The sequence below is a fragment of the Apodemus sylvaticus genome, chromosome 9 (genome assembly GCF_947179515.1).
Source record: "Apodemus sylvaticus chromosome 9, mApoSyl1.1, whole genome shotgun sequence".
NCBI lineage: Eukaryota > Metazoa > Chordata > Mammalia > Rodentia > Muridae > Apodemus > Apodemus sylvaticus.
In genome coordinates this window covers 18,867,272-18,892,682 of record NC_067480.1, presented here as the reverse complement: position 1 = coordinate 18,892,682, position 25,411 = coordinate 18,867,272, and the positions used below count along the sequence as shown (strand labels likewise).

At 37.8% G+C, this 25,411-nt stretch overlaps 1 protein-coding gene across 3 annotated transcripts; it reads left to right on the top strand.

Moving 5' to 3' along the window:
- The first annotated feature begins 2,112 nt into the window (after nucleotides 1–2,112).
- Fam174a (family with sequence similarity 174 member A) lies at nucleotides 2,113–22,446 on the top strand. Of its 3 annotated transcripts, XR_007979504.1 has the most exons (4): nucleotides 2,113–2,710; nucleotides 13,593–13,727; nucleotides 21,097–21,150; nucleotides 21,859–22,446. XR_007979504.1 is itself a non-coding variant. In XM_052193284.1 (3 exons), exons 1-3 carry the CDS (start codon nucleotides 2,289–2,291, stop codon nucleotides 21,860–21,862), a joined length of 561 nt encoding a protein of 186 aa, XP_052049244.1. In that variant the 5' UTR covers nucleotides 2,114–2,288; the 3' UTR covers nucleotides 21,863–22,446. The 3 variants fall into 3 exon arrangements, 2 of the variants coding, with proteins under 2 accessions (XP_052049245.1, XP_052049244.1); XM_052193284.1 differs by lacking the exon at nucleotides 21,097–21,150 and having other exon boundaries at nucleotides 2,114–2,710; XM_052193285.1 differs by lacking the exons at nucleotides 21,097–21,150; nucleotides 21,859–22,446 and having other exon boundaries at nucleotides 13,593–13,731.
- Nucleotides 22,447–25,411: the final 2,965 nt, after the last annotated feature.

Genomic DNA, 25,411 nt, shown 5'->3' with positions numbered 1-25,411 from the left:
ACTATGATTTTATGGTTACTGGTTATGATCTATTATTCCAGGAATAGCAGATTGAGACAATACGCTAGAATCAAGCCATATGCATACTTGATTAGGCAAATATAATAACAAAGTAGTAAATAATCTGTTTTCTGGAACCACAATGGGTCTGTATTTAGCAATACGATTAGTCACATGTGTTTTAGCAAAATTATATTCTTAGTTTTCTTAGTTGTAAATTAAGGACAATAGTGGTGTATTTTTGATAAAACAAGATAATGTACCTTGATGCCTGCCCTCAGAGTAACATAACACTTCCTCCAATAAGGCCACACCTACTCCAATAAGGCCACACCTTCTAATAATGCTACTTCCTAAGGTCAAGCATTCAAAGACATGAGTCTGTAGGGGCCAAACCTATACAAACCATCACAGTTGTGATGACTCTACCTTTGATTGTCTTATAGTTTATCCACCTCCAAAAATGACAAAGATAATCAAGGAAAGCTAATATAGTGCCCAATATTGCAAAAACTGAGGACAACGCAGAAAACTCCTGGTGGCTCAAAAACGTGACCTCAACAATCTACTTAAAACAGCCAAAACCAAACCAAACCAAACCAAAAAAACAGGTGTTACAAGAATGTTTATACTGACTACAGCAGACTTGTCGGTAAATGTCAGTGTGTTTATACAGATTATAGCACAATGCCTCATGGGAATGAAGGATTGTGTTTGTATAAACCAGAGATCTCTTGTTGGCCAAAAGGGTTTTATGGAGTTTTCTTTGACTCCTGAGGAAATAGCACAGAGTCAATTAAACTATAATTAAAAGTTTATAACTATGATTATCCGCTATCAGGGCAATAGTCTTAAAGCCCAAACTCAGGCATGTTGTAAGGAATGATATGGAGAAGGGTTTCTTAAAGGCAAAATCACAAGATCTTCAATATTTATGCAAGTTTCCAAAAAACAGGTCTGTTCTGCCAAGCTTAAGTGGGTAAGGCAAAACAATCTTTGGGTATCTGTATAAGTAAATTGCACAATTAAAAAAAAAAGCTAGTCATATCATAATGTTATGGCTGTTCATGTCTGCATGTGGTCACTGTGTCAAGGTTCCTGGGAACTCATCTTCAGGGGAATGGAGTCAGAGACAAATGGCTAGTGGGTTACCAAGTTGGATGCTTAGCATAAAATGAAGTTTCGTTAGCCCTCACACGGGCATTACTTCAGTTCTTGGTTGAAAATGGCTGCGAAATTAAGTAGAATTCTCAGATACTTGTCTTGCATCATACTGCATTTTAAGACTGGTGCGGGCTGTCTAGAGCATGTGTTCAGCTATGATTTTAGAGGTCCTCTGTAGCTACTACAGTATTTTCAGACTGATCCTCATAGCTGCCAGGACATGGACTAAATTGCAGTTCCAGACTCTTAAACAGCTGACTCTTGTCAGATGTTGTCAGATGTCAAATATAAGAGAACAAAACTTTGAGTTCAAGTTCTGTAAAGTAAAATTGATTTGGTAGATCACAGTCCCATACATTTGCTAAGTTAATGCAAATTTTCTGTCTTCTATAAGTTCAGGGGTAGTTTTGCAGCTTGAGGCAGCCCATAGCAAAAACTAGTAAACAGGAACACTATTTTCTTGTTGATTATATTTCAAAAGGATGACTGTGGGTCCCTGGAAATTAACAAGAGGGTTTTTACAAATGTTTACATTTTAAAGGGGGAGAACCTGAAAAAACAACTCTACATTTTCTAAAGAAAAGGATCCCAAGAAAATTCGATACTCTTAAAGCTAGAAAAAGCTCTCTTTAAAGTTTTTAATTCTAAGGGAACTGAGACCAAGTACGTATTGATTAGATGTGGCTATGAAGTTCGACATCAAGGAAATTGAGTTTTCTATTGCTCCCGTTTCCCCCACTTGGAAAGAAATGATGGCACAATTGTTCAGGTTCCCCATTCTACTATCGCTTTTTCAGTATTAGGCACACTCATGAAAAATGGACAACCTAGATTGGACTACCCAGCTGCGCATGCGCAATAGCTCCGAACTTCTGACGTCACTGAGCGCAGCCCGCCCCTACATATTAGCAACCGGAGGCGTCCGTAGCAGCAGTGGCTGCGGAGATGTACGAACTTCCGGTTGTCCCGGCAGGCCGCCGCTGCCGAAGCCACCCGGCGCAGTCTCAGCCACCGGCTCTCCGCCGGAGAGTCGGCTCTGCGGTTCCAGCGCGCCCATGGTCGGCGCTGCGGACCGGGAGGCCGGCCCGGCGGCTGGGACGTGCTGAGAGGCCGGCGTGGAGACCATGCCGACCCCGCGCGGCTGCTCCGGGCCTTGCCACTTCCTGGCTCCGGCCTTCGTGCTGCTGTTGCTGCCCGCGCTGAGCAGGTCCGGGCCGGTACAGTCGACGGTGCAGGAGTCCAAGCCTCTCGAGCCCCGGCCGCGCACGCTGTCACCGCTGCCTCCCGGCCCTACCGCGGCCCAGCCGCGTGGCCAAGCTCAGGCTGAAGCCGCCCAGTCGCCAGGCGCGGAGAACCACAATGGCAGCATCCCCGGGGCGGGGTCTGAGGCGGACGGCCTTGAAGGCAAGGCCGGAGAAGGCTCCCTGGGTGGCAGCCTGGCTGTGAGTCCCAATCCTAGCGACAGGCCCATGACCCAGCGGGCCCTGACCGTGTTGATGGTGGTGAGCGCCGCGGTGCTGGTGTACTTCGTGGTCAGGACCGTCAGGTGAGGCACAGCCTCGATGGGCACCCGCTGCGGCCTAGAGCTGGCTTACAGGTGACCCGGTCGGTGACGCCTGGAGAAAGCCTGTCACCTGAGCTTCCCTCACCCTCTTCCCCGCCCCCAGCATCAGAGGCTGGAATCTGAGACCATCTGGTTGGCTGTCTTTATCGCCTGTGCTACCTTAGCTGGTGACACAAGCTGTTGCCTTTCATTTGTAAATCAGTAACCTCAGGTAACACACCCCAGTGGAAGTGCTCTCCTGTCCCCTGGAATTTTGATTACACTGCTGTGCAGTACTTCTCTTACTACTATGCAGTTGGTGTAGCTAACAGGTCAGCGTTTTTTGCCTGTTAGAATGCACTCTTATTTGTGAGTCAGGGTACCAAAAAAGTAGCGCAAAAAATCCAGATGGATGTTTCACTTTTGCAAAACTTGCCAATTGTGTTTCTTAGATGGTGCCCTTAATCTGTCCCTAAGATAAGTTGCACTCAATTAGTTGGGTACCACATCTCTGGAGAGTGTCAAATAGAGGAAGACCCGACCAGAAGGGGCTAGCCAAGAGGACAGCTGTGGAAAAGCTAATGGTTTCCCTTTCCCTAAAATAAGAGCAGATGGTATTTGTGAGATTTGTATTGAATTGTTTGTTTCCTGTTTTCCAAATTACTTCTCACTTTCCCCCATAACTACACACTACCATTATTTAATATGTCTGTAAATCCTCAAAACGAAATTTAGTTTTTTTTATAAAAAGTACTTGTGAATGGAAAACCAACATGACTTGTCTTAAGTGGTTAATTAAAAAGGTACAGTGTTCCTCACTATGTGGTCCAAAGAGTCTTACAGAATTTGTTTGTTTTACACATCTTACTTGGCGACAGTGTTACAGCTGTTTTCCAAGTAATACATTATCTTACAAGTGTATAAAATACAAAATATTTACTGGTAATGTTTGAAATTCTACATTGAAACTGATATGAAGAAAATACATCCTGTCAAATTTTAGTGTTGTATATATCCTTAAAAAAGAATCAGAAAAGAGTATTAAAGTGCTCCTTTCTTTTCCAAGTTGATATGGATTTTCTTTGTATCCATTAACCAAATATTACAAATGATTGGATGCCGACACACATTTGAAAATATAGCCCCCCCCCCCCCCCGCTTATATTTTTATACGGGTTTAGACCAAATGTTAATAGATTTTGAAGAAAAAAAAGTCACTTTTTACTATTTCTGGTTTTATGGACAGCCAACTTAAGAGTAAGTCTTTAAATTAAGTATTTTCTTTGTTCAGATTTCATTGATAATAGTTAGAATTCACATATATAGCCTCCTGGAGCCCTTAATAAGTTTTAAGAATGTAAAGGAATGCAAAGCATTTGAAAGCCCCTCAAATAAGCAAGATCATTGAGCTAGAAGCTGTTAATTTACAAAGTTCAGAAAGTCCACACCCACTTTGTCACTGAGAAGTTAGTGTTCAGAAGTTATTAAAAGCTATTAATACGCAAGTGGTACTTCTTGATGTTTAGAAATCTTAAAGGAAAATTAAATCATTTTCACTATGCAATTTTTCTGTAATACTGTGCATAATGCCTGTAAGGATGGTATTGTCCTTGGTGCATAGAAAACACGGTTATACTGATAATTTTCTTGATATGCTTCATGTTTTTGCATTTATAGTTTTGTTCCTCCTTATTGGAATCTTCCATATAAATGGTTAGTGCTGTTGCTTTTCTGTGTTCATTTCCATACAACTTGAAAGGACTCTGCTTTTTCTGATTCCCTCGGAAGATTCCATGCATGTCATATGAGAAGCGCCAGATTCAGAACTGCAGCTGATAAAATCCTCACGCTCCAGGCAGCATCTAACACATGGGCGTGATCCAAATTCTTCCTTTAGTTGGAGCTCTACCATCCATCGGTGTGATGCTGCTGACTAAATCCGGGTCTATCCAGAACTCCGCCTCCCTCCTTCCAGATGGTGCCCTTTGTGGTTGCTCACTTTGGCGCCTTTCCCAAAATCTGTGCGACAGAGAACCAGGGCCGCTTATTTGTGCCAAGGGAGTCCATTCCCAGATCATTTCTACAACTGATGATATGGGGTGAAACTGATTGTTTTCATTGTAAAATTTTACTATATATCAAACTCCACGAGACTTTGAAAATATTTTCTCTTAATCTAACTCTCAGCATCACAAATATTTGGATACAAATAACTTACTCTGGTAGTATAGAATTATTCCAAGCAATGGCGTTCTTTCCGTAGAAGATCTTAAATCCGTCACTGGTGTGCTATAGGAGCAAAGGAAACTCTGTGTGATGCATACAGCCTCTCTCTGAAAGTGCTTCTTGTCTGTTCTGTCCTTTACTGCATGCCCATTGCTTTATGTTGCTGAATAGGTAAGTGGTGAGGATAAACTTAAGGGTAATTGCTACTTGCTGATAGAAAAAGAAATACTCAATTACTACTTATTTTTTTCTTCTTTGTAGGACTTCTATAATAAACTGTGTAAGGCCAGAAAACAACTATAGATAGTTATTGCAATTTTAAGGGTATATGTTGATTGTTGATAATATAAAAAAGTCTCTTATAAACTTATGATTAATTGTTCTTGTCTTAAAGCAAACATTCTTTTTTTTTTTTTTTTTTTTTTTTTTTTTTTCGGGTCATGCTGTGCCATGTGTTTTCATTGTGGTGCAGCTACTTTTCCTTCTTTGGGAAGTTCCTCGGCTTCTCCAGTCACAACTCTATGAAATAGAGATAAAGAATTCTTTGAAGTGGTGGCCTGGGTTACAATTTAGTATTGATTGTCCTCATTCAGCCAGTCAATATTTATTCAGCTGCCCACACTGGGCTATCAGAGTATCCTTTTGAAATAAATCAGCATTACTGTCCCCGTGGCACTCAGAGCCTGGAAGAGCACAGGGACATTCATCCAATAGTCACGGATAATTGGAAAGCGCAGCCCCCTGCTCCCTGTCTCCCTTATTTCCAGTGGTCCCTTCTTACCTTTCCACCTTGGCGTCTTTGGATGATAGGGACCATATGTATGTACAGTTATCGTACTGCAGCTAAAATAGAATTATAAAAGTTATGCCTAGGCCCTATTAATACTTAGCATACAGAAACTGCACAGCATTAATATAACTTTAACCATTTACTGGAACCTTTAAAGCTAATATGAGGCTTCCTTGAAAGAACCTAACTTTGTAACTAAAACACTCCTTTTGAGATTTTTACCTGTCATGTGCATAAGCTGATTGATGTGTGTCATATACTATGTCACATAATACGAGTACATTTTCTATTTTAATTCTTGCAAAAAATCCTCAACGTAGGCGATACTGTTCCGGAGGCAGGAGAGCATCAACAAGGTTAAGTGGTTTATCTGGAGCACGTAAATCAAGCTCTGCCTGAACCTAACATGTCCTGTAACTACAGTCTCTTTTAACAAATATACCTTATTTAGGGTGATAGTGTGCACAGAAATGGCCAGCTGATTTATGAAAAAAATAAAGTTGGTAATGTTTCTGTGTAAAATATGAGTTTTGGTGAATGTTTACTTTTTAAAACTATAAACTGAAAAAGTAAGATTTTAGTATTGATCTTCATTACTGTGATAAACTGAAAATAATTTAGTATGCTATGTTAACCTACCTTCCATCCTTCAAAGATTTTCTTGGTTTGATAGATATAGTCAAAGAATGGCTGTATTTTAAATCAACTACTACTGCTATACATTGCCTTGTTTGTCTGATTCCTTTTATTTCTGTCTGCTATCTACCCATCCAACAATCTATCCATCTATCCGTCCGTCCGTCCGTCCGTCTGTCTGTCTGTATCCATTCATCTGTCCAACCATCTGTCCATCCATCCATCTATCTATCCATCCATCTATCTATCCATCTATCCATCTATCCATCTATCCATCTATCCATCTATCTATCCATCCATCCATCCATCCATCCATCTATCCATCTATCCATCTATCCATCTATCTGGAGTCTCACTATGCCAGCCTCGATGGTCTAGTACTTGATATGGAGAACAAGGCAGTGTTAAGCTCAGATTCATACCTGCCTCTGCCTCTAATGGAATTAAAACTGTGTGCTACCATGCCCAGCTTCTTATCTGCTTTCTTGAGAATATGAGTTACTGAATGAATTTTACCACCAATTATAAAATTAAGCCATTGATGGAAATTCTATTTAGACAGTGATAAAGATAGAAAGCCTGAATAGCTATTTATATTCATTAGTCACTACCATTAATTTAGTAAGGTTGCTGCGTGCCTGTCAGTTCTAAGCCTTAGAAAAAGAACTAGCAGTAGGTAAGATGAGAAGTTCTACAGTTTTAAAGATTCTAATTGTTTAGATATCCTTTGAAAGTGTCGTTTGTGTCTGTTTTTTATCGAGAAAGATGAAAGTGCATTCATTAAACATTAAACATTTAACACATGTGACTCCATAAACATTGTGTATTTTTTTAGGGATGAAATTTTCCCAAATATTTATGCATATTGTGAAATAATACAGGGTAAAATATGCTATGTGGCCTTCTCTCAAGATGACAAAATATGTCCAGGAGTGGTGATATCAGTGATGAGATAGTATAACCTGTCAGTCATTGGTGTGGAATGAGATTACTGGAGCAGATGAAAGAGAACCAGAGAAGAATGGCTATTTAACACACTTCATGTGGGAAGAAGCACAGTGCTTCCACCCAAGTATGTAGCAAAGTAAGTGGGCCCGAGCAGACTGAGAATGCAAATACTCTACTAGGAAAAATAGTAGCAGAAGTGGCCTCTCTCAGCCTTCTTCCCTACAATGCATGAAGAAAGAGAGGAAGGAGGGAGAAGAAAGGGAGGAAGGGAGGAAGACAAGACAAGACTGCCTAAGTGATAGAATTTACTATTTTGAGATATCGAGCAGTCAAAAGAAAGAAACAGAAGAAAACAGAACTTGTTCAGGATTCGAGCAGCAACGAGGCTGTCTTGCTAACAGGCTACACTGAAATGTGCCTGGCTAGGAGAGCAGCACAGCCCTGTGCGCTGTGTATTCCCACCTTGACGTGCAAGGTCCATGCTGTTCTCAAAGTTCAGCTCAAATTTGTGAATCAGGGAAAGTAAAGATATCTAAGGATCTGCCTAAATTGGGTAGTGCAGGTCCTGCCAGGTAACAACCATTTACTGAATTTTGAGGGCAACAAAGGTTATGGGTTTGATTATTTTTTAATGTGATTTGAAAATCTACCTCTTTTCTCCTATCATTGGAAATCCAATACATATCCAGTATGTTAGAGAGTTTCTTTTGCTTTTTTAAGATAATGTTTTATCTCATGTAGCTCAGGCTGGTCTTAAATTCCCTACAGTAGAGGCTGGACGTGGCCATCTGATCTTCCTTCTTCCTTCTCCTTAGTACTGGGACTACAGTTGTATACTAGAGTGCTAATCTTTTTGAGCAGTTCACTTTTCACTTTTTAGTTATTATTACTATCATTGTTATTGTTAGTGTGTATATGAGAGAGAGGGAAGAAGGGAGAGAGAGAGAAGAGAGAGAGGCAGAGATAGAGATAGATCATATGGGTCATGGCACACAAGAGGAATCAAAGGCTATCTGACGAGTTCATTCTGTCTTCTACTGTGGGGTCTGGGGATAGGAGTCAGGTTGCCAGTCTCTTTATAGGAAGCAATTTTATTCCCCAAGACATCTTAATGTCTTGAGCATTTTTAATACAGGCTTTTTGCTCTGTCCTTAGTGTATGCCAAAACATCTGCATTTAGTTGTTTTTATGTTTATAGCTGAAAAGTAATGTGGTTTTTGTTTCTTTTTGTTGTTGCTGTCTTTTGGGTGTGTTTGGTTGTTCTGGGGGTGGGGGTGTTGGCCGCTAATGTCAGGACTATGCTGCCCTATCGTTTTTACGCACAAGGAAACTGATACACGTATAGTGTTCTTTAATATTGTTCACCCTGGCCTCTGCTTAGTGACTTAAAGAATGAAGTGTGGGAAGGACTTTGTCTTAAGAATTAGCATGAATGTACCGGTGATCATCTGTGTGTAGGGCATGTTATTTGGGAAGTGTTTGAAGGATGGTTATACATTGAAAGTATTTAAAGTACAGCCAAGCGAGTTTTATGACCCACTTTTCAATCTATGCAAGTTAGTTCATGGTAAATATTTCAAAGTCTTTGGTTGTTGGGACTTGAGAGATAATAAGCCATGTTTCTCCGCAAAGAGTCAGCCTATGGCAGAGTTTTATTGCCAATTGGATATAAGTTGAAGTCAAAAGCATAGTAGATTACTATGCTTCTGTTATTTCCTTTATTACTGTTAGATAAATTGCTTCAGGTTAATTCTTATTTACAAATTGCTACATTAATTCTTTGTTACTTTTATGGCAAAGTAATGATAAAAAGTTTTATTTGTATAAAAATGAAAGCATATAAATATATGCTGATGTATTTATATACCAAAGTCCACTTTGCTTTATGCCAAACCTCATAAAGAGTGCATATGTGAATATATATGTGTGTGTGAATGATTTACATATTTCTTCATTCTAGCTTGAATGTATTATGAAGCAAGGTTTCTGCTATTTATTTTAGTTAATACTTAATGCAGTCCTGACACATATTCCATTAAAATAAAATGAAACAAATTTATGAATCAAGTCAGGTGTCCTCATGTCCATAGAGTAGTAAAATGGAATGCAGTTTTATTTTGTTATGTTTATTTGATGTGGCATCAAATATTTTCACATAAAATTTTATCAAGCTTACTTTAGTACTTTTGATTCTATAAATGACTGATTCATATTATTGCAACAGAGATAGTTCTGACTCAACTGAATATATTTAGTGAAACATTAAGAAATCTGCATCTATGCTAAGACAGCCACTTGAATGATTTTTGCTGTGATTAAATGTACCTCAATATATATTACTGTTTCACTGACTCCTTCTGCCAGTTCAGGAGCTCATACTTTTGTGCTTATGTTAGATAATAGTCCTAATATTCATTAGGCACCAGCAAAATATACATCTTCATGTTATAATATGTGCTTATTATGCCTAATTGAAGAGTATGAATATTAGTGACTGAACATATATTATTAGCACATTTATATGTATGAGAGTAAAGAATATAAGGAGTGGTTTTAAAGCCTCACTTAAATTTCAATTAAAAAAATAATGTAAACTGGATAGTAAAAGAAAAAAAATAGTGTTTTTAACTTAATATTTTTCTTTATTAAAATGTATAGTTTATTTTATGCTTAACATTTTAAATTGTGTCATCACATGATTTTAAAGTTTTGTGTTTTTGATTTTCTTGAGAAATACCACTACATACAGCACTGTTTACATAGCAGTTGATATTTTTATGGGGTATAACTCTTAAGATTAAGTCAGACCATACAACAGATCTCACAGAACAAGTTTATTCTGGGAGGGTGGTATACTGACACTGCCTGTGGGGGAGGGGAGGGGAGGAAAGAAAGAGTAGGGAGAGAGGCACTGGCTTTTTATAAGGGATGCAGCACGTGCACGTTGGGAGGATCTGTTACTCATGATGGCAATGGATAAGTGTAGTGAAAATGAGTCACATCTTGACAACTAGCGATGACATATCCGTTTGTCACTGGATCCCTGGGACAGGCCAATGAAGATTCCTGGTTGTTAACAATAGTTGTAAGTTTTGTTTAATTTTTTTTTAAATTTTTTTATTTGATATAATTTATTTACATTTCAAATGATTTCCCCTTTTCTAGCCCCCCACTCCCCGAAAGTCCCATAAGCCCCCTTCTCTTCCCCTGTCCTCCCACCCACCCCTTCCCACTTCCCCGTGTTGGTTTTGCTGAATACTGCTTCACTGAGTCTTTCCAGAACAAGGGGCCACTCCTCCTTTCTTCGTGTACCTCATTTGATGTGTGGATTATGTTTTGGGTATTCCAGTTTTCTAGGTTAATATCCACTTATTAGTGAGTGCATACCATGATTCACCTTTTGAGTCTGGGTTACCTCACTTAGTATGATGTTCTCTAGCTCCATCCATTTGCCTAAGAATTTCATGAATTCATTGTTTCTAATGGCTGAATAGTACTCCATTGTGTAGATATACCACATTTTTTGCATCCACTCTTCTGTTGAGGGATACCTGGGTTCTTTCCAGCATCTGGCAATTATAAATAGGGCTGATATGAACATAGTAGAGCATGTATCCTTATTACATGGTGGGGAATCCTCTGGGTATATGCCCAGGAGTGGTATAGCAGGATCTTCTGGAAGTGAGGTGCCCAGTTTTCGGAGGAACCGCCAGACTGATTTCCAGAGTGGTTGTACCAATTTGCAACCCCACCAGCAGTGGAGGAGTGTTCCTCTTTCTCCACAACCTCTCCAACACCTGCTGTCTCCTGAATTTTTAATCTTAACCATTCTGACTGGTGTAAGGTGAAATCTCAGGATTGTTTTGATTTGCATTTCCCTAATGGCTAATGAAGTTGAGCATTTTTTAAGATGCTTCTCCACCATCCGAAGTTCTTCAGGTGAGAATTCTTTGTTTAACTCTGTACCCCATTTTTTAAAAGGGTTGTTTGGTTTTCTGGAGTCTAACTTCTTGAGTTCTTTATATATATTGGATATTAGCCCTCTATCTGATGTAGGATTGGTGAAGATCTTTTCCCAATTTGTTGGTTGCCGATTTGTCCTCTTGATGGTGTCCTTTGTCTTACAGAAACTTTGTAATTTTATGAGGTCCCATTTGTCAATTCTTGCTCTTAGAGCAGACGCTATTGGTGTTCTGTTCAGAAACTTTCTCCCTGTACCGATGTCCTCAAGGGTCTTCCCCAGTTTCTTTTCTATTAGCTTCAGAGTGTCTGGCTTTATGTGGAGGTCCTTGATCCATTTGGATTTGAGCTTAGTACAAGGAGACAAGGATGGATCAATTCGCATTCTTCTGCATGCTGACCTCCAGTTGAACCAGCACCATTTGTTGAAAAGGCTATCTTTTTTCCATTGGATATTTTCAGCCTCTTTGTCAAGGATCAAGTGGCCATAGGTGTGTGGGTTCATTTCTGGATCTTCAATCCTGTTCCATTGATCCTCCTGCCTGTCACTGTACCAATACCATGCAGTTTTTAACACTATTGCTCTGTAGTATTGCTTGAGATCAGGGATATTGATTCCCCCAGATTTTCTTTTGTTGCTGAGAATAGTTTTAGCTATCCTGGGTCACTGTCACTGGATCCCTGGGACAGGCCAATGAAGATTCCTGGTTGTTAACAGTAGTTGTAAATTTTGTTTAATTTTTATAAGAGTTAATAATGCATTGTTAAATTTATTTTAATCAAGATCCATCTCCGACTAATTAATATTTAGCACTTAACTATTTTGTCTTTATGTATAAATAGGTTTGTTTTTAAGAGATTTTTGAAAGATAATATTTACATATATTAGTAAGTAAATCTACAATGTAAATTATAGAGAGAATATGCCCAGATTATATATAAGCTGGAATTCCTCATTCAGTGCACCCTGATGTTTATACCACACCTAGGAATGCTTTGTAATGTTAGATAGAGACATTTATCTGTTTGCTGAAGATTAATCATCATTCAGCTTGTGGTGACTTGGATTATAGTTTAGCATTAGCTGAATTAATCCAGGATACTAGCATGTTGCTCATTTGTTGTGATGACATGGGAGTAGTAAGTTTGTTACCAAAGATACATTCACATGATATCAAGTTCCTTGTTGACTGAAACTATAGATCTGGAAGTCATGTGATTTGGAAAAGCCACTGAACGAATTGCCAGAGAGAAAGAGGCTCTGGTAGAATTGTCAGTATCCACAGCCTGTGCCGTGTCCGCTTTTGCTCACTGTGTGAGGGTGTGCGAATCACCACAGATATCTCAGTAGCACCTTAACTGCCATTCACCAAGTGAAAAGGACCAATAGTGACCTGCCTGCTTCCCTTAATTCTTTCCAAAGAAATGTTGATAGCTTCTCTATTAAGTACGTACTTTAAGAAGTCTAAATTTAACTTGGTAAACAAGTTAAATCCCATCTGCCAGCAAGTTCTTGTAAAGTCCTAGACTGAAGAATTTTTAAGGACTTTAAACAAAACAAAATATTAAGACAGATATGTGACAGAAATCATATTGGCCTATAAAACCCAAATAGAATCAAAAACTTAGTATTGTATTTTATATGATTTGTGAGAATGTGTGCAAATGTCTGTGTGTTGATTTATACATCAACACATTTTGCTTTGTAATTTGCTAGTTTTAGCATGTAATTTCTTACTGTATAATGGTACTTTATACTTTACACTGTCTTGTTCCTTCTAGTTAAAGCATTTATTATGCTTTACGTTGGTTAAATATGTGATGTTAAATAGTATTCTGAAACTAGTTTCTTACTTTGTCACCTTTAGGTAGATAAAAAGATAGGACTGTAAGAAATGACTTGTATAAATTATATTTTTTCAGCAAGATTTAGTATCTGCAAGAAGGCTTGCAAAATTATCTCTTGGGGCTGGAGAGATGGCTCAGCAATTACGATTACTGCTGTTTTTCCATAGGACATTGGTTGTTTCCAGGACCCATGTGGGCCATTTCAGAACTAACTGTCCTGCAGCTGTTCCTGCAGGGGTATATGCTAGACAGGAGAAATGTTGATGTCATATGAATAGATAGGAATGAGTTTATTTAACGAATTACCAGTAATCCTTTATGCTAAATTTATTGTTTTCATATGCCTGAATTTTAATCAGTTTTGTAATGAGGGTGTGCTTGGTAGGAAATACCATCTAATTTCTTTAATTTACAGTTACATATAAAGATAAGGCTATATTAATATAATTGTATTTCTTTATTTGTTTGACTTACTAGGATGAGAAGAAGAAACCGCAAAACTAGGAGATACGGTGTTTTGGATACTAACATAGAGAACATGGAATTGACACCTTTAGAACAAGATGATGAGGATGATGACAACACATTGTTTGATGCCAGTCATCCTAGAAGGTAAGTTGCTACACTGTGCCAGGATGCAAACCTTTGCCCAGACAGTTGAAGTACACTATCACTTTTTAGTCTTTAGTCTAGCAGCAGATTTTAATGGTTCTATTTAATGAAGTTCTTTGTCTTGCCCAAGCCATGGGTTTCATTTACAAGGCTTTGTTGAAATGAATATAAACAACAGTATACATTCTCTAAGACGAGCTTTCTCTCTGCAGTGCTTGCTTGAACTATTTTATTCTTGCAATATGCATTACCTTAGCAAATATTTGCTTATCTTTGTTTGTGAGAAATATTTAGTAAACTTTGTAAATAGTACTTGCTGTTGGAATTGTATGACTAGAAGTTTGTTGTTTCATGGTATAGCTATAATCTCCATAGTCAGATCTAGTCCCACAACACACCAAAATCCTTCAAAAGGTGTTAGGATAAAAAAAAAATTACAAGGGTATATGAATTCGTATCAGTGCAGATGGAATGAAAAGGGGTAACAAAGTTTCAGTAGGTAGGAAAGATGCTAAGAGAATATGCGATTTCTTGTTGAAGGCAAAATAGAATATAGAATTATATAAATCAGAGGGCACAGGAATCTCTTTTATTTGATGAAATTTATTCTTTGACAATTTCATAGTATGTATGTATAGTACATTCTGCCTAACCTCACCCCGACCTTGTCTCCCTCTCCCTTGGAGTCTCCTTACCTGCTTTCTTACAATTTTCTCTTCCACAATCAGGCCATTTTGTTCAGATGCAGTGAGTTTAACCTGAACTTGTGAACTCTGGGCTACACATGTCCCCTGGAGCACGGTGGTCTCACAGTTAGGGCTGTAACTGCTGTGCGTGACTCTCCTTCACCAGAACTGTTTAGTAGTCAGTAGCTCAGCAGGGAGGAATCAGGCCCAGTTCATGACTGGCTATTGACTGACTGGTTCATTGGTTGAAGGCCCAGTGCAGAAGACTCAAGCTGCCCTTTGCAATGGCTATGCCATATCCTGAAGGCAGCACTCATCGTCCATCTGTGTAACTTACAGCTGTTGTCTTCTTTCCCCTCACTGAGCCTCCTTGGGGAGGTGTAAATGCCCTGCTTAGGGCTAAGCTTTCAACTACCACATATTAACACCGTGACAGCCCTGATTCTGCACTCATGTCCTTCCCTGGAGAGAAGTGTCTGTGATTAAGGATAAAAGTAACATTTGTCTATAGGCATAACAGATATTAGAATGTAGTTTGATCCCATGTCAATTTATCTGAACCACAGTAGTAGATCCCCCACTAAGCCCTATGCTCCCAAGCTCCTAGCTATGTGGTTTTTGTTTGTTTTGTTTTAATTTACTGTGTTTATAATGCTGGGCATACATTCACCTTGTAGAGGCCTAAAATCCTGTCTAAAAGCCAGTGGGCATATCACGTACAGGTTGTCATTTAAGTTAAGGTTTGTGCAGGGTTCCTTTTTTATATTGATGTAGAATTGAATAGCTCAACTTTTGTTATCTTTGTTTAGATCCCAAGATTTTTCTGTTGTTAAAATGAAGATATCCTACATAGCTGAATAGCATTGCTCCCAGAAGCCATTATTTATTAATTAAGATTCTCATGCCAAATTTGTGATTTCTCTGTGAGAGTTGGTAGGTGAGAGTGCCAGCAGTCTTTATGGTGACTTCCAGACCCAAGAAAGCTATTAGGAGAAAACGTAGGGCTCAGTTCTAGCTGATGTCCCTATAGCATGGATCTGCATGTGTGCTGTCTTCAGCCATGGCTCCTCTATCACCTGGCTCTGGTGGACCAACAAGAGGAATGGCACGAGTCTGTGTACTGTTTGGCGTGTAAGACTGGTTTTATTGGCTGTCTCTTTTTAAAGTGTAGGCTAGCTAAATTTGTTAGCTTGCATTTAATAGTTAATGTACATAATTTGTACTTATCTTCATGTTAGAATCAGAAGAAAAATAGTCTGCAGTAGCATGAGCACAAAGACACAGAGTAAACAGATGACGGCCTTGGGCACCACTTCAGTGCTAAATAAACAAAGGCTTTAGAGTAGACTTACTCTTTAAAACTATTATCATTTCCAATGGCCATAATCATATTTAATTATGCTAAATACATATGAGATGTCTGCTATCTACATTCATAGAAAGGAAAGAAAAAGTGAAATATACAGTTTATGATTACCTGGAAAGAACAACTCAGTTGGAGCATCAGTTCATCTCTATTAAATAGGTTGTACTTTGAATGTGAACCAACCCAGTAGCTCACATTTGAATGCTTGGTTTCAGCTGGTAACTTTGTTTACTCAAGCTTGTATGCATCGTTAGCCAGGAGAGCCTTGCTGAGGAAGACAGGACACTGTCAGGGTGGCCTACCAGCTCAGTACCCAGCTCCAGGCTCCTCCTGCTCCTGTTTTCCAGCCACGGAGCCAGTGTGGAGCCACATTGTCACCCTCCTGCCCACTGCCATCCTTCCCACCATGGTGGAATGTGCCCTGCAAGCTGTAAGCCAAGTTACACTCCTGTAAATGGAGCTAATACAAGAATTCATCAAGAGTTTACCACAGAAGTTACCACAATACCAAAAATAATCACCTTAGGTTTAGTGCTTGTGAAGATGATGCTTCAAAGTAAGGAAAGCTCATGAGACTATCATGTATAATTATGTTCCATCAAGTTTAAAACCTAGACATAAAAAGGGATACAGTCCTGAACAACCAGTGTGGGTAGTGTACTCTTTGCTGGGGAAGACATCCTCTCCTGTTCTCAGCTTTCCTCAGTTGCCTGTACTAACATACATACATACATACATACATACATACATACATACACACACACACACACACACACACACATACATACATATGTACATATGTAGGTTTATGTTTCCAACTCTGAATGTGAAGGTTATCAGAGCGAAAGGACTAAGATACCTGCTGTCAGACTGTTTTATAGAAATGTCAAAAGCTGCACCCACAGATCCTCAGCAACACAGCTGCTTAAGATGAGCTGAACAAAGCCTCCAGGCAAAGGAGGTGCTAAGAGTGCCAGAAGGTCTTCCTCAGAGAGGACCTCACCCACTGGTTATCTGCACCAAGTGGTCTGCCCTGTTCTATGTAGGTGCACTGTACATAGACTGAGCAGGTTGTGTGTGTGCCTTTAGGAATGTGTGTGTGTATTCAGATGTACATACATGTAAGTTATGACAATAACTAAAAAAGAGCAATGAATTTAAAAGAGAGCAAGTTGAGATATATGGGAAGATTTCGAGGTAGGACAGTGAAATGGAAATGATATAACCTTAAAAATAAAATTAAAAATTAAAAAGAATAAGGACATATTAAGAAGGCAAACACAAGAATCAAGTTTGATTGAAGAATTGTAAAGGAAGCAAAAAGATTAAGAATAAAGCCACAGACTTTGCTTGCAAATATATTATGATAGCAGAGATTACTTAATTTCAGACAATGCACATGCATGTGTCTTATCCATGTACTTAGTATGTTTGCACAGAATTCTTAATGATTTAGTAAGAGAAAGCACTTTATGAAAGTATCTAACCTAAGTCACACTTGGTAGGTTTACTTTCATTAGCACATCATCCTTTGGAATTTATATTAATAAGGTAGCTTATTAAATAATTTTGAGGTTTGGGTAGCTCCACATATGTTAATAAAGCACACCACCACTGAGAATCTTGGGTAGCATTTTATAGTACTATTTTCAATAAATAGTGTATTCTATTTTCAATAGTCCTGAGCAGGGTTGGGTAGGGAGATCAGAATATCCCAGTCAGCATCTCATTTTTTTTTATACTATGACAAATCTTAAACTTTAGCAATTTTGTGTCCCTTCTTTGCTGGCTGACTTTAATTTCCCCTTTATGGCACAGTATATGATGAACATAATCAGGCAGCACAGAACACATGCTAGCAGTCGCCAGCGTCTGGTGGGAAGCCTGCCCCTCCTACTGCTGTGCAGTACTAGCTGTCCTCACCACCAATGGCAGGGATTTTACAGGAAAGAGAATGCTACATTTCTCAGCTCTTCCATGTCATTAACCTGTATCTTTAAAAGATAAATGGAACTACTGGTGGGTTTGCTCTACAGAATGGATGGAACACAAAGGTAACAATAAGAAATGGAGGAAAAAGGCTAAAGTGGAAAAACATAAAAAAAAAAAGACAAAGTAAATAAAGAGGAAGAGGAAACACTGTGGGTTATTTTAATATTATGTCAAATACAATTTATTATACATTTATTAATAGACTTTTATACAACCCTATAATTTTTCCAATGTACCATTGTATATGTATATGTATAATGTATAATGTATACACACATACATACACATATACTAGTCTGTACCACATATATATATCAATGGTATATATATATGGACATATATAGTCTGTACTAATTATATATAATATCCATATGTATCCAATGGTACAGACTGCTAGTATATATGTGTGTGTATTAGTATATTATATGTGTGCATAAGTATTATGTATATGTATACATATATAATATATATGTGTGTGTGTGTATATATATATATATAAAATCTGCTATGTGAAGAGTTGGTCTTGAACTTGTAGTGATCATCTTGAGCTTCTTGAATGCTGAGATTATAGGTGTGAGCTACCATGTCTCACTTCTATTATATTGTATAAAAAACAAAAATAAATCTACATTCTATTATCAGAAATAATATTCAACATTTACTGCTTAGCAAATATCTCAATAATTGATGCACATTTCACTAGGAGGGAACAATTCATTTTGTTTTGGGAACATGAGGTACTAGAGCTGTCACAGGAGTGACTAAATAGACACTATACCACTCACTTTATTAGAAGTGCTATCAGAATGGTCTTCTAAAGGAATTCTTACAACTCAAGTTCTAGGGAGGAAAATTGGCACTGAGAGAAAGTTAGTCTCCTCATCCTGTTACAATCTCATTCTGTTTGTTTAGTATTATTTGATTTACATCTAAATTATAAGTGTTCCCATTCTATCCCTTCCCTCACCTAAGTGTCTCCATTACTATTAGTTTTCCAAATATGGATCCAAAGTCTACACTAGCAATTGTAATGAATTTTCATTCATATCTCACTTCTGCTGTGTTAATAGTTATAAAATTCTCCTTTATTGCACAGATTGTTTGCTGTTGTCAATTTGTTTGTTTGGTTTTTGTTTGTTTGCTTGTTTGTTTTAAAGCACATGCTATTTCCGTGGAGGAAGGGGAATCTTCTTCCTTACAGTTTCATAAAATTAGCTTTTGTACTATGTGTACAGAGTGTTTCTGTCTTCCTTTTTCCACTCTGTCATTTAGGAGCAATAAACATGGGAAGAACACAGCAGGTTTTTACATGATGGGCAGTGCTTTCTTTTGGACAGAAAAAACTCAGGAGACATATCTCATAATAGCATGTCATCACTAAACAAGCTACCACTTTTCTGGAAAAAAAATCTTGAGACACAATTTCAATAATCCACTTCACAATTGAAAGAGTAAAATGAGTTTGGAGCACAAAGAATGAATGGAAAATATGTTAGTACTGGGAAGTTTAACTTCTGTAGAAAATAAAATTATTATAATGATATGGATTAGAAGACAACTCTAAAATTAACGAACAGCTTTTAAAAGCTAGTACTAGTGTTGTTCCAGTACTAGGCTGGTAATTTGTGCTAAATATGTCATTTTAAAGCCCTAAATTTGCTTCCTTACTACTTTCACATTTAATTTAATGTTGTATGTATCCATTATGCTTTGTACATATAGACACTGAATCATAAAAATACCTTCTAGCTGTTTATGTCAGTGTCAGAATCAGGTTAGGGTTTAGGTGTTTAACAGATGCAGTAATTAGCTGGGCCCTATAGGACTGACAATATAGATAGGTGACTGAATGGTGCTGTGACATACACTTAGCAGTAGAATGTGGTGGGCAACCAATTGGCCAAATGGTATTTCAGAATAGAGGGCTTCATTTCAGTCCAAGATTCCCTCTGTCTTGTGAGTGATGTCCAAGCTATATGTGTACAGCTGTATTACAAAGAATTGAAATTCTTTTAATTTATTAATTGACCGCTATCTTCCCAGCTTCCCGACATTACATAATATTCTTGACTCTGAAAATAAAGGAAAGGGATCAGGAATTCACAAGCGTCTTTAGCTATGTGAGACTATAATTTTTTTTTTTTTTATATAAAGGGCAGTACTTCTAAGAGTTAATAAAAACCCAGAGCCAAGCATGGTAGATCATGCTGTAATCCTAAAACTTGAAAGGCTGAGGCAGAAGGATTCCTGGGACTACAAAGTGAGATCCTATCTGAAAAAAAATTAAAATTAAATCTTTCAATGTTTTTGAGGTGATTAAACAACAACAAAAAAGTGTTTTTAAACTGTTTTCTAAACCTGTTCCACACACTGGCCCATGCTGGCCAGTATAATGCATGCCTGCTTTGAGTGCTCTGGATTTCATTAGAGCATTGACCACTGAGGTTAATAAAAGATTCTATCCATAGTTTGTCCTTTGTTTCAGATTGTTACAAGTTCTGTGGAGACTTAAACCATTACTTCATCTAGGGCCTTATTGCTTTGGGGCTGGTGACTAAAATAGCTAAACAAGCTGCCCGTTTAACTCTGACAGTGTAATGATACTTTATGCAAGTGTTTCCCTCAGCATCTCCCAAGTACTCCTGCAAGCTTCATCTCTGGAATAATTTGTCAGCTTGTGATTGCAGTTGCACATCTTGTTTTGTGACAGGCTTTTATCATCACAGAAATTACTGACATGCTTTTACTAGGCCAACACCATCCCACAGTCTTCTTCATAGGACAGGGTATGCTGGCAGTCCTGTGTTCGGTGGCCACAGGCTGTCCTAATGGCTTTACAGCTTCAATGTCTATCCCTCTTAATAGGCACAGTTCTCAGTACTTGACACCCTGAGAGTGTGCTATGGTTCCTGACTCTTCTCCAGGAAGTAGAACTTGATATTTTTTCCTCATGTATTGCTAATGCCATCCTGGTTTCCCGAGAAAGGGCAACTGAATTAAGGGTAGCAGATGAGAAGGGTGTATTGATAAAGTGATGTTTGAGTTGCAGTTATTTTTCAAAATGAATAAGATAGCCAAATAAGGTCCTGTGGGAGATATGCCAGGAGAGTTGAAAGCTCCAGCCATGGTATGGCGTTGTGTAAGTGTGCACTTGTTCTCAGGCTTTGAATGTACAACATAGAAAAACGTGTCATAGCTGGAGCCAAGCTAAGGTCATGTAAAAACAAAAACAAATCTCTAAAGACTGATTTTGTCAGTCAAGAATGCTTCTAGACCTTCCCATGCATTTAAATGAATGAGTGATCCTATGGTACTTATGTTGTAGGTGACTCCGGTGACTTGTAAGTGGTTCACTACTACATCTAAGAAAGAACCTAAGGTGCGGTATTTTCAGCTACTTTTCCAGTAAGGAGTGAATAAAAATGAAGATTCATATTTTTATAAGTATTTAAGAAAAGCGTAAGACATCTCAGTATATGCGCTTATTGAAAACTTGTCCATTGCTGTTCATTCACTTGTCTGAAAACAGGGTCTGACTCGGTAGCCCAGACTAGTCACGAATTTATCCCTGTCATCCATACTCACCGAATCTTTGTCTTGTGTAGGGTTTTTTGTTGTTACCGTACTACAAATATCTGGAAGAGTGTTTTATGAATGTGATTTCTGAACTGTGACTTTTGATCTTCACTTCAAAAGCCAATTGGCAGAAATAAAGAACTGTATTTATAGAAAACTCTAAAAGAAACAAACCAAAAATAAAAAAAAAAAAAAACAAAAACAACAAAAAACTCTATTGCCTGGTGCCCATTGAAATAATTTGTTAGTGTTCTGTGAGAAAAATTGTATTGTGAATATAAACATGAGGTTTTTTGCTCACAAAATTATGTGTAAAATTATTTTGAATAATTAAAATTACAGTTCAAAGGTTAATATCCAAAGTAATTAATAGTGACACTATTACATAACTGCAGAGGCTTACAATAAAGATTTTCTTTATTAGTTTTATGTTATTCTCTTCAAAACTTCTGAATCTTTAAATATGGTTATAAGCCAGTGTTATTCATCTATCTATTTATTCATTTTACAGATGAGTATGTGCCTTTAATGAGAAGACTTCATCTTTCTACTGAAGAAAAGAGTTTCTATGTCTAAGGAATAAGAAGCCACTCTATCAAGGGAAGGGGAATTTAAGTTATATATATTATGTCAACCTTTAATTTGTTGTTACTCAATAAATATTGCACCATTTTGTTATATCTTTGTATGTTTGGAACTGCTGTATTTATTAGTGGACTCCATGTTGTTGGGGACAGACTATACTGTGCTGGATTTTCTGTTTGAAAATTATTTTTAAAAATGTTTTCTGCAGAGCTTTTGTCCCTTCCTTTTACCATGTTATTGTAACTTGTTTTTTTTTTATTAATCAGTTGTCATTGCTTTCATTCTGTCAGTGTCATAATTTAAAGAACTATAAGCCACAACTAACTGGTATGAATAAATAAAATTCTACTAAACTTTTTCCCATTTTTGCGGGGAAAAAGCCAATCTATTCTGTTGTTTTTGAGTTTGTAAATAGTAATAATTGTGCTAAACTATGTAAAAGAATAAATATGATTTAAACATTTTAAGTGGTACAGACAGAATGTGTTTACAAAATAAATACTGCATAATTATATATTAATATGTGTTTTACATTATCTGTATTTACTAAGTCTCAAATCTATGTTTCCCTAACTATAGAATCTCATACCTCTATTTCCGGATTTAAGGAAACTGTGAGTTTGAGGTCAAGGATAAATCTGACCAAGAAGGTTGAATATCTTGTTAGAGATTAGATACTTTGGAAGTCTATGAATTTCAAATACATTTGTAGCGCAATGTGAGTTAATACAAAGTGTATGGTTATACATCTGAGGCTTATCAGAAGAGATCAAGAGATTGAAAATTTTCATCTGTAGACTTTGAAGTCAGGATTTTATCTAGAAACTAGCTTTATCTTGCAGCAAATCCAACCTGGGATCGATCTTTACATATTTTAAAATTTAGAAGAAAACTTAAAGAAAAAGGCATGGGTCATAAATCTCCATTGCTTGTTAGCATCAGTGAGGTCATTTAAATGTGTGACAGAATGAAAGAATCCCTAGTCATGGTGTACAAGGATGTTATTATTTATTAATATCGACTTGACTTTATGATGTCTACTTCTAATGTGTTTGACATTTTCTCTGTAGCTAAGCTGATTAAAAAAAAATCTACCTCAAAAGCTAAACTTGGCTATTCTATAGGCTACTGCTTCATGGTGATGAAGTAATTTGGTATTGACTAAAGCCAACCTTGAGGCTATTCTCATTCGACACGGCCACAATAGAATCTCCTCTAACAATAAGAAAAAGATCAAAAGAAAAATGGTTGTATATTTAAGTATAACCCAGGCCTGTAGTGTTTCAAATAAAACTCAAAACTTCACATACTAAAAAGGTGTTCTTGTTGACACATTCTCTTCTTATATTGAGAAGCTTTGCTGGCTGTCCGCCTAGGTTATGTAGCACCATCATTCTGTGGCTGGGTCTGTGGTCATCTTAAGTTTCGCTTTTACTGAGACTCCAAAGCAGCTTACTCACATGTCGGTGGTTGGTGGAGAGCTCAGTTATAATGCTTAACATTAATTTAGCAACTACACCCTGAGATTATCCTAAGGTAAATGTGGGGAAAAAAAGCCATCTTGGGATTTCATTTCAGATGTATGTGAATATTGACTCTGACACATTCTATTCATTAAGCCTGTCACTAAGATTAATTTATAATCAAGTGAAGGAAACTACAATCTACATGACTGTGGGGAAATTTCTATGTTCTTTAACAACTCAGTTGAGTCATGTGATTTTTTTTTTTTTTGTCTTGTGAAACTGTCTTGTGAGAAAGCATGTGATAGTTTGCTAAAACCAGACACTTCAGAGGGAGCATGATGCTTAGAATATAAATGGAACCCCAGAAAAAAATGGTGAGAGGGCGTTCTTGCATTGCTACACTGGGCAGTGCTTTGCTGTTTGATGGACTTCCTTGGTCTTCACTTCCTAGAAATATACCAAAGAACCTCTCGTGACAATGGTGGTCACGATGGAGGCAAGAAGCCATGAAAATAGAACAACAATGTAATATAGCAAGGGGGATAAATGTTGCTAAAGAGCAACTGCTTGGTGAAGGGCTGTTATGCTAGCCTATGAGAACAAATCCAATCTGATGAGGTCATAATTATTATCACGTTGCAGCTTTAAAACCTTGGGATATGATTGAAGAGCTGGGGGGAGAGCCATATCACACCCTGAAACCAGACAGTCATTGATAAGAGATTTTGGCATTTGAAAATGCAAATACTGAAAGTAAGAGACCAATCAGACCATTGCAAGCATGAGGAACCCTGATAGATGAATGGAAAAGAGAGACTTCTTCTTCTTCTGTTCCAGAAGTCTCATGCCGGTATGATAGGGCAAGCCATAGCTAGAAGTCTCAGGAATCAAAATGCTCGATGCTTTGTGTGGTAAATTTGGTTATTTCCAAAGAAATTAAAAGGTTAAGAGATTTGGAGCTCAAAGAAGCAGATATGGAGGATATGGTATTTGTGGAAGAGAACAAGTAGGTTCTGGCTGTTCACAAAGGCTTCCAGGGTATTGTAGCCACTATGGAAAGGGTAAACATGAGTCAAAGGATTGTAGGTCTAAAAGAGACATACAAGGTAATCCCTTGCCATTAGGAAACAAATCAAGGGGCCTGTCGGCTTGAGGGCCTGCCACAAACCAGCTATCTTCCTTTGGTAAACCATGAGGTACCAAGCAGACAAGAAAATCAAAACTAAGTTCTGATCTTATACATGTTACAGAAATGCAGCTTTGGTCTGGCCACAGATACATCTTTTAACACTATCCCCAAAAGTTGAATGTCTCAAGTTTACCACTGGTATATATAGTCCTTTACCATTAGGGACAATAGGGATAATCTTGGGAAGAAGTAGCTTAATTTCTCAAGGATTTATTGTGCAGCCAGGGATAGTAGATTGACATAGCAAGGAAGGAATTAGAATCATGACTTATGTAAAAAGGGAGATACAGATTTATACAGGGAATAGAATCGCTCAGGAGTTGTTTCCTTATATCAAGGTCAAGGTTGCTCCAGCAGAAAGAGCAGGGGCTTTTGTGAATCCTGGAAAGTAAGTGTTCTGGAAAACAGTGCTTAATGATCAGAGACACAATGGTACACATGAATGATGTTGAAATAGAAAGTTTAATGGATACAGGACCTCAAGTTAATATACTTTCCCCCAAAGTCTTGGAATCCAGATTGGTCCCTACAGAAGATTTAAACATGTTTATTGAAACTGGTAAATTGTCACAAATAAGACAAAAGGTCCAGTGTGTTACCTGTTTGGGACGAGAAGGGAAAAAAAGGAAGCTGAGACCTTACGTAGCTGACATACCCCAAAATTTATGGGTATGGGATCTTTCACAACAATGTTCTCAAATTAATATCCTTGCATTTCTGGGGAGAGCTCCTGGGGAAGGTATTGATAACAGGTGATTGAGAACAATCATAACCTGTGCCCATTGTTGAAACACAGGACCTCACAGGGATTGAGTTTTCAAATG

Coding starts and splice junctions, on each gene's coding strand:
- Fam174a (XM_052193284.1), top strand. CDS start 2,289: ATGCCGACCCCGCGCGGCTGCTCCGGGCCTTGCCACTTCCTGGCTCCG. Junction 2,711..13,592: donor TTCGTGGTCAGGACCGTCAG/GTGAGGCACAGC, acceptor TTGACTTACTAG/GATGAGAAGAAGAAACCGCA.